This window comes from Rhinatrema bivittatum, chromosome 4, assembly GCF_901001135.1.
Source record: "Rhinatrema bivittatum chromosome 4, aRhiBiv1.1, whole genome shotgun sequence".
Taxonomy (NCBI): Eukaryota; Metazoa; Chordata; class Amphibia; order Gymnophiona; family Rhinatrematidae; genus Rhinatrema; species Rhinatrema bivittatum.
The window spans coordinates 325,943,857-325,961,114 of NC_042618.1; the positions used below are offsets into that span (position 1 = coordinate 325,943,857).

At 41.6% G+C, this 17,258-nt stretch overlaps 1 protein-coding gene across 2 annotated transcripts in view; it reads right to left on the bottom strand.

Annotated features, from left to right (window-relative positions):
- NTN1 (netrin 1) overlaps positions 1-17,258 on the bottom strand; it is a 649,091-nt gene that overhangs the window by 299,493 nt on the left and 332,340 nt on the right. For both annotated transcript variants that reach the window (XM_029600330.1, XM_029600331.1), the window contains exon 4: positions 1,350-1,499. In XM_029600330.1, coding sequence (XP_029456190.1) covers positions 1,350-1,499 — 150 coding nt within the window. The remainder of the gene's footprint in view (positions 1-1,349; positions 1,500-17,258) is intronic.

A 17,258-nucleotide genomic window follows, 5' to 3' on the forward strand; every position in this document is an offset into this window, starting at 1 on the left:
CCTCCTGGCTCAGTTCCCACCCCTTCCCCCATAAACTTTTAACATCCCTGGTCGAGCCCCTCCATCCTGAAACTCCTCCAACCGAGCACCGAAACCCCTGCGATCCCAGTGCTGAAAACAAGGACTCCACTGCGTACGATCAGGTACTGGGAGGGCTAGAGTTGGGGGGTGCAGGACAAGGCTATATTTTTTATTCTATAACGGGGGAGGGAGAAAGGTTCTGTGCCAAGAGTCTCTACACTTTTTTCCATTGGAGGGATCTGGGGGAGGGGCTCGGCCAGCAGGGATGTTAAAAATTTATGGAGTCATTGGGAATCAGACTGGAAGGCCTGAGGCCAAACTTTCTTTTTTTTTAGAAAGATAAGAGTGCCACTTAACCGGATACCTTTTGAAGATATCCGGTTAAGTGGTAGGTTATCCAGCCACACAAAGCCAGATAAATTTAGACTTGCTCTGAGGCAGTCCTAAAATTATCTAATTTACCTTGTTATGGCTAAAAATTGGCCATCTTATTCGGATAACTTTATCCCAATCCAGAATGCATCCTTTTCATCCAGTTAAATTTTAGCTGAATAATCACTTAGTCATCTAAAATTTAGCCAAAGTGACTAAGTATTCAAAAAATTGCCATTTAGCTGGGTAACCTGTGAGTTGTCTGGCCAAATGGCTTTGAATATTGACCCCAATGTTGTTACCTTGTTTTTCAAACAATTTCCTAAAACTCACACAGACCTCCATTTTCATCATACAGAAGAAAAATACTAGTCTTTGGGAAAGAATAATGATAGCCAAAAGCAATCTTCTTTTCGGCCTTCAACATTATATAACATATCCTTCTACCAGTCACTATTACTTCCCTCAGAATAAAACATTTCAACTGTAAGACTCAATGGAGACTTATATTTGAGTTACACACAATAGACTGATTAGTAATTGAGGGGCCGATATTCAGCCGTGAAGCAGTAGCACCGCTGAATATACCTGGCTATCTTTCAAGTTAGCCGGATAAGAATATCCGGGTAACTTTAGGATAGCTCTACAGCGTGACCAGAGTTAGCCACATAAGTGGCTAACTCCACTCCTTCCCAAAATGCCTCCCACCCTCCTCCGGCCCGCCCCAATTTATGCGGCTACATTCTAGAACGTAGCCGCATAAAGCATTGAATATCTTGAGTTTTACCATTTAGACAGATAACTTTTCACTTATCCATCTAAATGACTTTTGAATATCGACCTCTCAGTGTATAAAATCTGGTATTAAGAGTTGCTAAGCTTATTAGGGTTTTAATGACTGATGCTTCAAGTTAATCCAAGTGTGCTAATGACTTCAAAAAGATTTGTTCACATACTTATGCAGGGGGCAATAGGAGATCGACTTTGCTGGTAACCTTTGGCACATCGATTGCACGTAATGCCAGTCACGCCGTCTTTACAGGGACATTGGCCTGTGGTTTGATTACAGGTTTTGCCAGCTGCACCCACTGGATGGCAATCGCATGCTGCAGGGGGAATAGATAACAGAAGGGTAAGAGAAAAAAAAAGGGTCACATATCAACTAACAGCAAAAACATCAACAGATTTTAAAGAACAAAGGAAAAGCAAAAAGTGGAAATAAACAGTCAGTGGCAACAGATGTTAAAGAACAAAAGGAAAAGCAAAAATCAAAAAGTGGAAATAAACAGTCAGTGGCAGGATTTGCCAAACAGTTTATAAAGCAACAAGCTACTCAAATTAAATACATTGTAAAGAGGGTTTTTTTTAAATACAGTTATCTTTTATTATCAATTAACTATTCAGATATATGTTCATCTGAATTTTCTTTTTTTTTTACATCAGTGACAAAATTAAATGGACTTTTTTTTGTAGGGAGTTCATCACATGGCCTGGCAAGTATGGATTTCTATCGGGCAGGTTGCTTACCAAATATTCAGTAGCAATAGGAAATTTAGTTGAGGGCACCAATCCAAAACAGGACAGCATTTCAATGTGAATCTGTCTCAAGCAACCTGTCGTTGATCTGCACTGCTTCACCCAAAGGAGGGTAAATGCCTAACATGGGGTGGCGATGTGGACCTGATAAGTTCATGTACCAATATGGCTGCTAGACCTCCGCATTGCGTTGTCTTCACAAGGCAATGAGCAAGGGCAACAGGGGAGTAAAGCAAACAATCGTTATTACATCCCAATGTACAGCAACCGCTTGCCAAACATTATCAGCATGGAACTCCCTCGGGGCAGCCAGTCATCACACGATCCTGGTCAGTGTCATTGTGGATGTTTGATAAGTACTGGCCTATTTTCATGGACTTCAGCCAAAAAGGTTTCTGTACAAAAGCACTTCAGTGCTCCAGAAGTCCACACATGATTGAGCTTTAGAGGAAGAAAGAATCCATTATGCAAACCTAAGCAGAAGAACAGTGCAAAAATATCCCAATAACCCCAAGATGTGGTCAAAGAGATTCTGAACAATAGAAGAAAATAGTTTTCCCAGTTCTTAAATACATGAATAACGAGGACAATGACTCTGGAAAGCGAGATAAAATGAGGTAATAATTTCTGTACAATCTTAAGAATCCATAAGATTTAGGACTAAAAATGGTCAAATCCTGATTTTATGGATGCCTCAAGTATTGAGTATCTACACGAACAGTACACATTTGTACTGTTATGCATCTGGGATAATTATCAGATGGCTATGTTGACCAATTGCTACTCCTTAGGGATGTGCAGAAGGAAAAAATTTGTTGCTATTCGGTATTCGTCGCGCCGGGAACCAAATCCGTTGCATCCGTTTTCGGGGAAACCAGATTCGTCCATTAGTTGCACTCTGTATTCGTTTTCCATTAAAGTTGGAAAAAACAAAAAAATTTAAAGGGTTGGGATGGAAGTTAATTAACTACAACCCCACCCTTCTGAACCCCCCAAGACTTGCCAAAAGTCCCTGGTGGTCCAGCGGGGGTCCTGGAGCGATCTCCTGCACAAGATGGCGCCGGCCGTTGATTGCTCCGACCATGTGACAGGGGCCGACCAATCGCACCGGTAGCCCCTGTGACATAGTAAGGGCAAAGGCTATCGGCGCCATTTTGAATACGGATGCAATGGATTTCAAGTCCTGGTGGTCCAGCGGGGGTCCTGGAGCGATCTCCTGCACTCGGACCATCGCTGTGAGTATTCAAAATGGCGCCGATAGCCTTTGCCCTTACTATGTCACAGGGGCTACCGGTGCCATTGGTCGGCCCTTGTCACATGGTGATCACTCCAGGACTCCGGCTGGACCACCAGGGACTTTTGGCAAGTCTTGGGGGGGATCAGGAGGGCGGGGGGTTTATTTGTTAATTAAATGTTGCATTCGTAGGGGTTCGCCATACGTTTCGTGGAACCACAAATGCAACGAATAGGGACCTATATGTTGCAGATTGCGCATTCGTTCAAAACGAAAGCACATCCCTACTACTCCTACTGTATATACTGTATTACCCCCCGGAAGGAATGACAAGCAAACCATTTCATATAACGGAGCAGGAGAAGCAGCTTCATAACTGCTTTTAATGCAAAAATACAAGCTTTAAAAAGCATCTTCAATTGTAAAATTGTCAGTGATTTAAGCATTACATTGTATTCTAGTAGTGTACCACCTCCATGAAAGTGAAGGCAGACTTTTACCTAAATGATTATTTTGTTAGCTTTGGTATCTTCTTGCCCAAGTTTACATCAAGTAGTATGGCAATATAGACAAACATCTCTATGAAATAGTGCTTGAAATATCTTGAGATTTGAATATATCAGACACAGATGCAGCGTAAAGGTAGAAATATTAAAACTGCTTGTATGCAGGCTTGTTGGAATGCCCAGATCAGCTGTGCTCTAGTTTAGTATATTAAAGGGCAATTGCAAATCTTTGCAGTTTTTTAATATATATTTTATAAAACATAACAGTAATGGAATTTTCCTTTACAACAATGATTCCTAAATCTAGTATCTGAAGTCTCAACAAAGGGATGGTTCTCAGGGTAAACCAAAATATTTAAGAACCAGGTTAATTTAAACTACATGTATGCAAACCAGACCTGCAGAACTGAATTTGGAAAGTGCTATTATATAGTGTGGATTTTTACTGAACTCTGGTCCCACCCCTTCCACTGATATCATAGCAGGTTTTCCATAACAGGAGTCCTGATGCAAGGGATGATACCACAGCAGGTCGGTCGTCCCTTTGAGAGCTCCCTCAGGAGCAACAGGGAGGGCCTGGGGACCTTCACCACCTTTCCCCGGCAGGAGGTGAGCTTCCTTGGCTGCACCTAGAATGTTTGGTCTTGTTACATAAGAACACAAGACATGCCATACTGGGTCAGACCAAGGATACATCAAGCCCAGTATCCTGTTTCCAACAGTGGCCAATCCAAGTCACAAGTACCTGGCAAGATCCCAAACATTAAATAAATCTCAACCACTACTGCTTATTAATAGCAGTCCATGGATTTTTCTTCTAGGAACTTATCCAATCCTTTTTTAAACCGTTACACTAACTGCTGTAACCACATCCTCTGGCAATGAATTCCAGAGTTTAACTATGCACTGAGTGAAAAAGAATTTACTTCAATTTGTTTTAAATTAGCTACTTGCTAACTTTATGGAGTGCCCCCTAGTCTTCCTATTGTACCTGAAAACTGGAGGGTGGCTAATGTAACCCCAATATTTAAAAAGGACTCCAGGGGCGATCCAGGGAGCTACAGACCAGTTAGCCTGACTTCAGTGCCAGGAAAATTAGTGGAACGTGTTCTAAAGATCAAAAATCACAGAACATATAGAAAGGCATTGTTTAATGGAACAAAGTCAGCATGGCTTTACCCAAGGCAAGTCTTGCCTCACAAATCTGCTTCACTTTTTTGAAGGGGTTAATAAACATGTAGATAAAAGTGAACCGGTAGATGTAGTATATTTGGATTTTCAGAAGGCATTTGACAAAGTTCCTCATGAGAGGCTTCTAGGAAAAGTAAAAAGTCATGTCCTTTCGTGGATTACAAACTGGTTAAAAGACAGGAAACAGAGTGTAGGATTAAATGGGCAATTTTCTCAGTGGAGGGAGGTTGGCAGTGGAGTGCCTCAGGGATCTGTACTGGGACCCATGCTTTTCAATATATTTATAAATGATCTGGAAAGGAATACGACGAATGAGGTAATCAAATTTGCAGATGATACAAAATTATTCGAGTAGTTAAATCCCAAGCAGATTGTGATAAATTGCAGGAGGAAATTTGAGACTGGAAAATTGGGCATCCAAATGGCAGATTAAATTTAATGTGGATAAGTGCAAGGTGATGCATATAGGGATGTTAAGTTCCATATTAGGAGCTACCACTAAAGAAAGAGATCTAGGCGTCATAATGAATAATAACTGAAAATGGCTCAGTGTGCTGCGGCAGTCAAAAAAGCAAACAGAATGTTAGGAATTATTAGGAAGGGAATGGTGAATAAAATGGAAAATGTCATAATGCCTCTGTATCGCTCCATAGTGAGACCGCACCTTGAATACTGTGTACAATTCTGGTCGCTGTATCTCAAAAAAGATATAGTTGCGATGGAGAAGGTACAGAGAAGGGCGACCAAAATGATAAAGGGGATGGAACATCTCCCCTATGAGAAAAGACTAAAGAGGTTAGGACTGTTCAGCTTGGAGATGAGATGGCTGAGGGGGTATATCATAGAGGTATTTAAAATCATGAGAGATGTAGAACAGGTAAATGTGAATCGGTTATTTACTCTTTCAGATAATAGAAGGACTAGGGGGCACTCCATAAAGTTAGCATGTAGCACATTTAAAACTAATCAGAAAAAGTTCTTTTTCACTCAATGCACAATTAAACTCTGGAATTTGTTGCCAGGGGATGTGGTTAGTGCAGTTAGTGTAGCTGGGTTTAAAAAAAGGTTTGGATAAGTTCTTGTAAGAGAAGTCCATTACCTGCTATTAATCAAGTTGACTTAGAAAATAGCCAATGCTATTACTAGCATCAGTAGCACGGGATAGACTTAGTTTTTGGGTACTTGCCAGGTACGTATAGCCTCAATTGGCCACTGTTGGAAACAGGATGCTGGGCTTGATGGACCCTTGGTCTGACCCAATATGGCAAGTTCTTAATTATCTGAGAGATATTATCTTAATTAGCTTGTTCAAGTCTTTTCATGATTTTGTAGACCTCTATCATATTCCCCCCCCCCCCCCCAAAGTCGTCTCTTCTCCAAACTGAACAGCCCTAACTTCTTTAGCCTTTCCTCATAGGGCAGCCGTTCCATGCCCCTTATCATTTTGGTCGCCCTTCTCTGCACTTTCTCCAGTGCAACTATATCTTTTTTGAGATGCAGCGACCAAAATTTCACAAAGTATTCAACATGTGGTCTCATCTTGGAGCGATACATAGGCATTATGACAGCCATCGTTTTATTTGCCATTCCCTTCTTGATAATTCCTAACATTCTGTTTGCTTTTTTGATCGCCACAACACACTGAGGTGACAATGTCAATGTATTATCCACTATGAAGCCTAGATCTCTTTCTTGGGTGGTAACTCTTAAGATAGAACCTAACATTGTATAACTACAGCAAGGGTTATTTTTCCACATATGCATCACTTTGCCCTTGTCCGTGTTAAATTTCATCTGCCATTTGGAAGCCCAATCTTTCAGTCTCACAATGTCCTTCTACAATTTATCACAATCTTCTCGAGATTTAACAACTCTGTATAATTTTGTGTCATCCGCAAATTTGATCACCTCACTTGTTGTATCCCTTTCCAGATCATTTATAAATATATTAAAAAGCACCAGTTCAAGTACAGATCCCTCAGGCACTCCACTGTTTACCTTTTTCCACTGTGAAAACAGACCATTTAATCCTACTCTGTTTCCTGTCTTTTAACCAGCTTGCAATCCATGACTTTTTAGTTTTCTTAGAAGCCTCTAATGTGGGTCTTTGTCAAATGCCTTCTGAAAATCCAAATACACAACATCTACCAGTTCACCTTTGTCCAAGTGTTTATTCACCCCTTCAGAAAAAAAGTAGCAGATTTATGAGGCAAGACTTCCCTTGGGTAAATCCATGCTGGCTGTGTCCCATTAAACCATGTCTATCTAAATGATTTGTGATTTTATTCTTTATAACAGTTTCCACAATTTTTCCCAGCATTGAAGTCAGGCTCATCTGTCTATAGTTTCCAGGATTACCCCTGGATCCATTTTTAAATATCGGGGCTACATTGCCCATCTTCCAATCTTTAAGTACATCGGATGAATTTAATAATAGGCTACAATTTAATTGAAATAGGTCTGAAATTTCATGTTTTAGTTCTTTCAGAACCCTGGGGTGTATACCATCCAGTCCAGGTGGTTTACTACTGTTCATCTGTTAATCTGGCCTACGACATCTTCCAGATTCACCGTGATTTGGTGCAGTTCATCTGAATCATCACCCTTGAAAACCATCTCCAGAATGGGTATCTTCCCAACTTCCTCTTCATTAAACACTGAAGCGAAGAAATCATAAAATATTTCCGCAATGGCCTTATCTTCCCTAAATGCCCCTTTAACCCCTCAATCAATCGACTCCCTCACAGGCTTTCTGCTTCGGATATATTTAAAAACGTTTTTATTGTGAGTTTTTGCCTCTATGGCAAATTCTCTCTTAGCCTGTCTTATCAATTTCTTACATTTAACTTGCCAATGCATACACTTTATTCTATATTTATTTATTTATTTATTTAGGTTTTTTATATACTGGCATTCATCCTTCTTCCAATTTTTGAATGAAGATCTTTCAGATAAAAAAGCCTTTTTCATCTCACTTTTTAGCCATGCTGGCAATCGTTTGACCTTCCTTCCACCTTTCTTAATGCATGGGATAACTACGGACTGTGCTTCTAGGATGGTTGTTTTTTGGGTTTGGTTTTTTTTTAAGAATGTCCACGCCTGTTGCACACTTTTTACCTTTGTAGCTGCACCTTTCAAATTTATTTATTTTAACTATTTTTCTCATTTTATCAAAGTTTCCCTTTTGAAAGTTTAGTGCTAGAGCGGTGGATTTACCTACTGTCCCCTTTCCGGTCATTAATTCAAATTTGATCATACTATGAACACTACTGCCAAGTGGCCCTAACCTCTCTCACCAAATCCTAAGCTCCACTGAGAATTAGATCTAAAATCGCTCCCTCTCTCTTTGATTTCTGAGCCAATTGCTCCATAAAACTGTCATTTATTCCATCCAGGAACTATTTCTCTAGCTTATCCTGATCTTTCGCTTACCCAGTCAATACTTTGGAGTAAATGAAATCTCCCATTCTTACTGCATTACCAATTTGCAGGCCGATACAGTAAGGAGCGGTAGGAAGAGCTGCGTTAGTGCCGGGCGCACCCGCATTTGCCGCACGCACAGTCCGGCTCACCTACCGCTCGATACTGTATTTAAATAGCTTGCAAATGCAAGCCGCGTCCAAGAAGCGTCCATGAAGCGTTAGGCCCGCGCAACCCATTTTACTGTATAGGCGCTTTATACAGCACCTATACAGTATCCTGGGTGCGCTGGTACCTGTCATCTCAAATGTCATTTCAAATGACAGGTACCAGGAAGTGGATGGTCCTCTCTCCCTCCCTCCCGAAGCAAGGCACAAGGTGAAAGTTAAAACAAAAGGGAATAAAGTGTGATAAAAGTAAACTTACAGGCGGGAGCCGGCGGGCGCGCATTCGTCGAGGCGGGAGCCGGCGGGCGCGCATTCACCGAGGCGGAGGGAGCCGCAGACAAAGGTGAATGAATGCAATTTGGGCGCTCAAGGCAGCGCATTAGCGAACGCTGTCACACGCCGTGATGCCAAATGTCGTGACATCACGCCTTGAGCGCCCCAATTGCACAGGCGTGCATTCATTCACCGCCAGCGGGGGCTGTTGGAGGCTGCTTTCGCCGCCGGCTCCTTCCACCGCGGTGAATGCGCGCCCTCCAGCTCCCGCCTCGGTGAATGCGCGCCCCCCAGCTCCCGCCTCGACGAATGCGCGCCCATCGGCTCCCGCCTCGACGAATGCGCGCCCGCCGGCTCCCGCCAGTAAGTTTACTTTTATCACACTTTATTCCCTTTTGTTTTAACCCAGCTTCACGCAAGGAACAGAAGTTGCAATTGTTCCTGCCGTTAAGAAACGCGTTTGCAAGAAGAAAGGAAACTTTTTTTTTGCAAGACTGGGGCAGGACTGGGGCAGAGCTGGGTTGCAGCTCCGGAGAGCCCGGGGGGATTGGCCTGTCAATTTGAGAGGACTGGGGCTGCCCCAGAGACCGGCACCCATGGACTCGGCCAGGGCAGGTGAGCGGGGGCTGGGGGAAAGTTTGCCGCCTACCCTTACCCCTGCCTCTAACGCAGGAGTAAGAGTAGGCAGTAAGTTAGCAGGTTAAACACGCGGGAAAAGTGCAGGTTTAAAAAGCGATAATCGGGGCGCGCGTTACTGTATGGGAGGGAATAGCTAATCCGATCGTTTACATCTCATATACATGCCGCGGGCGGAAAGGGTTACCCGTTGAGTTAAAGAGGCGGTAAGGATGGGTTAAAGAGGATAGTGAATAGCAGGTTGGGCTAACGCGGGTTAGAAGCAGGGTAACCGCGGGTTAGAAGCAGGGTAACCGTGGCCGCACTTTACTGTATTGGCCTGTTAGCTAGCTTTCCTAATTTCTCTTAGCATTTCACTGTCCATCTCACCATCTTGGCCAGGTGCACAGTAGTAAATGCCTATCACTATACTCTTCTCCAACACACAAGGTATTTCTACCCATAAAGATTTGATTATGCAATTAGTCTCATGCAGGATCTTTATCTTGTTGGACTCTACACCATCCTACCACCAAGATGCTTCTCTCCATCATTGCAATACAATTTGTACCCTGGTATTTATTTTATTTTATTTATTTATTTAAGGTTTTTATATACCGGCATTCATGATAAAATCACATCATGCTGGTTTACATTAAAACGGTGTATAGCACTATCCCATTAGTGGTATAGCACTATCCCATTAGTTATCCTCTTTCCACTATGTCTGTGAGATGCCAATAAAGTCTATGTCATCATTCACTGCTATACACTAATTCTCTCATCTTACTTCTTAGACTTCTGGCATTAGCATACAAACATTTCAAAGTGTATTTTTTGTTTGTATTAACATTATGCTTGCCAGTTGACAGGGATAAGTTGGAATCTTTCAGCTCAGGTGAGTTTTTAATTATAGGCACTTGGACTATTTTTCTTATTATTGGAACCTCTCTTTTGGGATGCCCTAACTCTAATGCTAACTTAGTATCTAACTTAGTATCCTTTGAAGACACCTCCTTCCAATCCATGCGCTGCTGAGTGACTGTTGTCTTTCCCCTTTGATTTAGTTTAAAAGCTACTCTATCTCACTTTTAAAGGTTAGCGCCAGCAGCCTGGTTCCACCCTGGTTAAGATGGAGTCCATCCCTTTGGAAAAGATTCCTCTTTCCTCAAAAGGGTCCCCAGTTCCTTACAAAACTGAATCCCTCTTCCTTGCACCGTCATCTCATCCATGCATTGAGACTCCACAGCTCTGCCTCTCTCTGGGGACCTGCGTATGGAACAGGGAGCATTTCAGAGAATGCTACTCTGGAGGTTCTGGATTTCAGCTTTCTACCTAAGAGCCTACATTTGACTTCCAGAACCTCCCTCCCACATTTTCCTATGTTGTTGGTGCCCATATGTACCATGACAGCCGGCTCCTCCCCAGCACTGTCTAAAATCTAAGTGATGCATGAGGTCCGCTACTTTCACATTAGGTAGGCATGTTACCAGCGATCCTCACACCCACCAGCCATCCCAGCTGTCTACATTCCTAATAATCGAATCACCAACTATGATGGCCAACCTAACCTTTCTCTCCTGGGCAGAACACCTGGGATACACATCCTTGGTGTGAGAGGATGAAGCACCACCTGGAGAGCAGGTCCTTGCTACAGGATCATTTCCTGCTGCACCAGGTTGATGCTCTCCGATCATGAGACCTTACTCCTCCAAAACAGCACCAGGGCTGCCAGACTGGAGTTGGGATTTAGCTACTATGTCCCTGAAGGTCTCATCTACAAACCTCTCTGTCTGCCTCAGCTCCTCCAGATCTGCTAACTCTAGCCTCCAGAGTTCGGACTCGTTCTCTGAGAGACAGGAGCTCTTTTCATCAGATGCACATGTACAATTACTCACCGGCAGGTAAACATTTATACATGTGACACTCGATGCTAAAGACTGGGAGCGCCACCCCCCCTATTGCTGGACTGCTGCCTTCATCTTAAATTTTTCAGTTCCTATTTAAGTTTTAGGTTGCTATGGGAGTAGGACTCCATACAATTAGAGTCCTTTAAATGTATTAATGTATTCACTATATATCTGGTGGTGACCTACAAGGGAATGAATAAACTCTTGATAAGGTGTTGAGAATTTCTGAATTTAATTTAAAAGGCTGATTTTTTTTTTTTTTAGTGTGAAAGTGTCACCTGCCTATAAATTAAAGGATGAGTTAGGGGTGGGTAGAAGATGAGTGGGAAGGTTGTGAAATACAAACACACAAACTTCTGGTTTTTGACTGCCTTTCTGAGTACCAATTTAATACAAAACACACAAACTCCTGTTTTTTGCCTGCCCTTGGACTAGCTATTCAATACAGACACACAAACACACTAAATAATATACCCCAATAGTTTACTTCTCCCCAATACTTTTAAGTTTTAAAAATGACCCTAAGTAGTACTTACCAATTCTTTTCAGCCACCAGCAAGGTGATCCTCTTCTCTCAGTGTTTTTGGTGTTATCTCCCTTTTATGAACACTAACCCAGCTGATTGAAACTGTTGGCAATTGGGAGTATGAGGAAAATATTAGAAGGGAAGATGTTTAGCTTATGATGTTAGGATGTAGGGGGAGTATAATTTTAATGATATTGTCTGCTTGAGAGTGTAATTTTGATAATATTGTTTTAGTCTGTACTGCAGTCTATTCCAGTTTCCTAGTAAGAGTGGGGGAAGGACAGGCTACAGTAGGGATTTATATTGTTGTTTGCATTTAATGATTGTTTATTATGTGTGGATTTGGGAGAGAATCTATGCTTAAGATTTATTGGTTAGTTTGTGAGGCAGGGTTTTTTCCCCTCAGCGCCTTAATGGCATATGGGGGGGGGGGGGGGGGGGGAGAGGGAAAGCCATCTTATTGTTGGATTTTTATAATGATGTATATTGATGGTTTATATTTTATCAGTCTGTGCTATTAGGCTTTCGCCACTAAAAGGCACAAATAAACTATATTACACTAGATAATGAATATTGTGATAAGGTATTTATTCATGTTTTACTGGATATCTGAAATTCTTTATTTATTTATTTATTTTTTAGATGTTTTTATGACATCATGACAGTGATATTAAAAGCCCCTATCTGGTGAATGAAAATTAATCTCTCAGGTTAACAGGTTTTCTAAGATAGGTCTGTTGAAGAAATGTATTGCTTACAGCACTGCATATGTCATGTAGCACCATAGAAATGTTAAGTAGTAGTAGTAGTAGTAGTAGTGGTAGAATTAACACTGGGAGGGAGTGTCTAGCTCCCAGCAGCAGAGCACGGCCTTCTTAGCAATAAGCAAAGTGGAGGAGCAGCCTAGTGGTTAGAGCAGCAGTCCATGAATAAGGGAAACCAGGATTCAAATCTAACGACTGTTACTTGTAACCATGGGCAAGTCACTTTACCCTCAGTTGTCTCAGATACAAACTTAGGGGGTCATTTATCAAACTGCTATATGGCGTTTTCGCATGCGAAAACACCTTTAACGCATGCAAAAACGCCATAACGCATAGGGGCAGATTTTTAATCTTACGCGCGTGGGGTACATTTGTGCGTGCTACCTGGCACGAACAAATGTACACCCGATTTTATAACATGCACGCATGTTTATTTATTTATTTAAAAGTTTTATATACCGCACAATGGGTAGGTAAACTATCCGTCTAGGCGGTTCACATATTCAGACATACATAATTTGATCACATATTAAAAACATAGTTATAATTCTTAGTACAAACAAGATTAAGCAGTTGAAAGTTATATACAGTAATGTAGTATGAAGATTTTAATATAGACTGTATGCACTGGAGAAAAGGTGGGTTTTTAGTAGCTTCTTAAATTCTGAACGGTTGGCTGTCAGTCGGATATGTTCTGGAAGTGAGTTCCACATTATTGGGCCGGCTACAGAAAATGCTCTTTTACGGGTTAGAGATAAAGTAGCAGATTTTATTGTTGGTATTTCTAAAATACATTTATCTAGGGAATGGAGTTGCCTAGTTGGTCTGTAAATTCTTAGAAGTGAGCATAACCAAATAGCGTTAGTGTTATAGAGCAGATTATGAATTGTGGATAGAATTTTGTAGTTTATACGATATGGAATGGGAAGCCAATGCAAATATTGCAAAACAGGTATAATATGGTCTCGTCGAGATACATTACACAACATTCGGGCTACGGTATTCTGTATTAGTTGTAAAGGTTGTATGGTTGATTGCGGCAAGCCAAGATATAGTGAATTGCAGTAATCTAGAGAGGATAGGATTAGAGCTTGGGTGACCGAACGAAAATCTTTTGGAAGAAGAAGTGGTTTAAGTTTTTTTAGCATAAATATTTTGTAAAATGATTTTTTTACAATGTCCGATATGTGATTTGTCATTGCGAGTCTGGAGTCGATGAGAATACCCAGGTTTTTTGCATAAGGTTTTATAGTGATAGTTTGATTCTGAAAATAAAATTCGGAGGTGGTTGAAGGGTTGAATCCGGTACAGTTGATAAATAAATTAATTCTGCTTGTTTATATTTAATTTTATATATTATAAAATCCGGGGTCGGCGCATGCAAGGGGGTGCATACTTGTGCACCTTGTGCATGCCGAGCCCTAGGGGAGGCCTGATGGCTTTCCCCGTTCCCTCCGAGGCCGCTCCGAAATCAGAGCGGCCTCGGAGGGAACTTTCCTTTCGCTCCCCCCACCTTCCCCTATCTAACCCACCCCCATGCCCTATCTAAATCTCCCCCCCCCTTAACCTTTATTGCAGGAGTTACGCCTACCTCTGGCAGGCATAACTTGCGCACACCGGCCAGCTGCCGGCATGCCAACCCCCGGCACAGCCATTGTACCAGAGGACTCGGGACCGCCGCCCCGCCCCCACCCCGCTTCAAAGCCCAGGGACATATGCGTGTCCCGGGGCTTGCTCGCGCTGCCAAGCCTTTGCAAAATAGGCTCGGCGCGCACAGGGGTAGGTTTTAAATCTATCCCATAGTGCGATGCAAATTAGAAAAAGGGGAGGAGTTTGGGGCGGGTTTGTGGCCAAGTGGGCTGGCTTCATGATTTGCGAAGCCCTATCGCACGGTAGAGAGTCCACCAAGCTAGGTTGAGAGAACATTGCACAAATATCATCTTTGGGTGAGTTTCCTCACTCTGAAGGTCATCAAATCTTCATAAGAGAGCACTGATCTGTTCGTACTTCTCACTTTGAATGTCAAAGCAGCCCCTAAACCCCTACACTAATACCTAAACCTCACCTTGAGTGACTAGGTAGGCCTCATATAGGGGTATGAATATCTACCTGGTATGAGGGCATTATGGCTAGTCTCTGTCTCTTTCGCTCCCCTCCCCCCCACAGTGGTTGTAGAAGTGCCCTGATAGCTAGGCTGGATCTCCAGCAGCTTAAAATGGTCCCCCCAGTGGTTGTAATAGGAAATACAACAATTCTGGCACTTATCACAAAGTGCAAAAAAGTTATTGCAGTTTGCGGTAATACCTATGCGAAGCACTAAGATAGCACACTTTGCAATAAACTGCTATTACCATAAAACACACCCCTTTTCCTATTGCAGGCGATATTTAGTGCATTTTGATAAATCCAGGCCTTAGGACCCTAGACACAAAATGGGAGAAAAGCCTTAATGAATCTGGCTCTTAGATTGTGAGCTCTCTGGGACAGGAAAATAGCTATAGTACCTGAACGTAATCCACTTTGAAGTGCAAAATATAAATAAATAAGTTTAGAAAAATCTAAAAACCTAGTTTCATTTAATATTTAAAGCTTTTCTCCCCCCTTTCTGTACAGGAGCTGAATGGTGACATGTGAGGGGAATGCATATACTGATGTCTCTTAAAAACAGAACAAGTCAATGGAGTAAGGGGATGACAAACTCTGTTCGCAACTGACCTGAAGCCCAGTTAAATGAGATTTTTTTTAGTTTTGATATAAAAATTGATAGCTTTTGCCTCATGCCAAGAGATGAGTTAAGGAGCTGGGCACCATTTTTATCCACTCAGTTTTGTGTTATGGAACAAAAATATAATAAAACTCTAACATCATGATCGAGATAATATGCACCAAATAATAAATGACTTAAAAATGCAATGCAATTTCCTTGATTTCTTGTATCAATCTTGATATATTACTATGTCATTGCAGAACTAAACAAATGAATGGGTCGAATATCCTTAGGGCATACACAGATATACAGTTGTGCTCATAAGTTTACATACCCTTGGCAGAATTTGTAAGATGTGTAACATTGTAAAAAAAACACAAGTGATCAGACAAAACATGTCTGTTATTTTAATGTGTTTCAAATTAAACTATTATGCACCACCATAGAATAGCACAATCATTAAACAAACCATAGCATTAAGGGAAATAATAAAATGGTCCTGTTCAAAAATTTGCATACTCTTGAATGTTTGAGCTCATAATATACATTCAAGTTGACACACATAGGCTGAGATGGCAATGAAAGGTGGGTATCCACACCTGTGCCTTGTCTGATTGTAGTGTCTATGTATAGATAGTCAATGAGTTTCTTAGCACTCGAGAAACCCTTGTGCATTTCATCCAGGGCTGCACTGACTTTGAGGCTGATGCAATATTGATGTTCAGAAAGCGAGTGCTGAACAGTCAGCGCCCGCTTTCTTAATGCGCCCCCAGGCACCCCTCCTGGGGGCACCATGCAATATTTAAATTAGGGGTCACGTTAGCAAGGAGACGCTAGGGTCGCTTGCATGCTCCCTAGCTCCTCCTTGCTAATGACAGCCTCGGAGCGTCGGCCGCCCACCAGTTAGGAAAACCGGGAATTTAGTCAAAATTGATGGTAGGATGAATGCAGTGTCTTATCAGAAAATACTGAAGGAGAATTTGCATTCATCAGCCAGGAAGCTGGGCAAGGGGCGCACATAGACTTTTCAGCATGGCAATGATCTGAAGCACAAGGCCAAGTTGACCTCTCAGTGGCTGCAAAAAAAAGAAAGTAAAGATTCTGGAGTGGCCATCACAGTCTCCTGACTTCAACATCATTGAGCCACTTTGGGGAGAACTCAAACATACAGCTCATGCTAAACAACCAAAGAATTTACAAGATCTAGAGGATTTTTGCCAAGCGGAATGGGTAGCTTTATCACATGAGAAAATAAAGGGCCTCATTCACAACTATCACAAAAGACTGCAAGCCATCATTGATGGAAAAGGGGGCAATACACGATATTAAGAACTAAGGTTATGCAAACTTTTGAACAGGACCATTTTATTATCTCCTTTATTGCTATGGGGTTTTGTTTTGTGCTATTCTGTGATGCATAAAATAGTTTTATTTTAAATATTAAAAATAACAGACATGTTTTGTCTGATCACTCATGGTTTCTTAAAATGTTAAAGATCTTACAAATACTGCCAGGGGTATGTAAATTAATGAGCACAGCTGTATATCTATTTAACATATAACAGTGTTCACCATGAGTAGAGGCAAAAAAACAAGTTGAGTTTTATCATGAAGACTGCACCTCATTACTAAGAAAATATGATTTCAGCAAAACAAGAGAAACACAACATTGATTAAAAGGAATGGGGATGCAGGAAGATTTTTTTTCTTTTTCCTGAACTTCAGCTGTTCACCAATCTAGTTGGCATTTGGGAACAGCTGAATTATAATTGGCATTATAAAAGACAAATATCCATGAATGTAACATCTGGAAAGGATGTTGCCAGAGACAGAACAAGTCCTTAAAAGGTTCTGCCTTGCATCATCTGACTTTTAACAAGGAGCTGGCAATTTGGCAATTATTTAAAATGCAATATTGTTGTAAATTCTGGGATTAACAGCAAACTACACAAGGTTCATAAAAATCACAATCATACACTGCAGAATTATACTGTAAATCTTCCTATGCAAACCCAC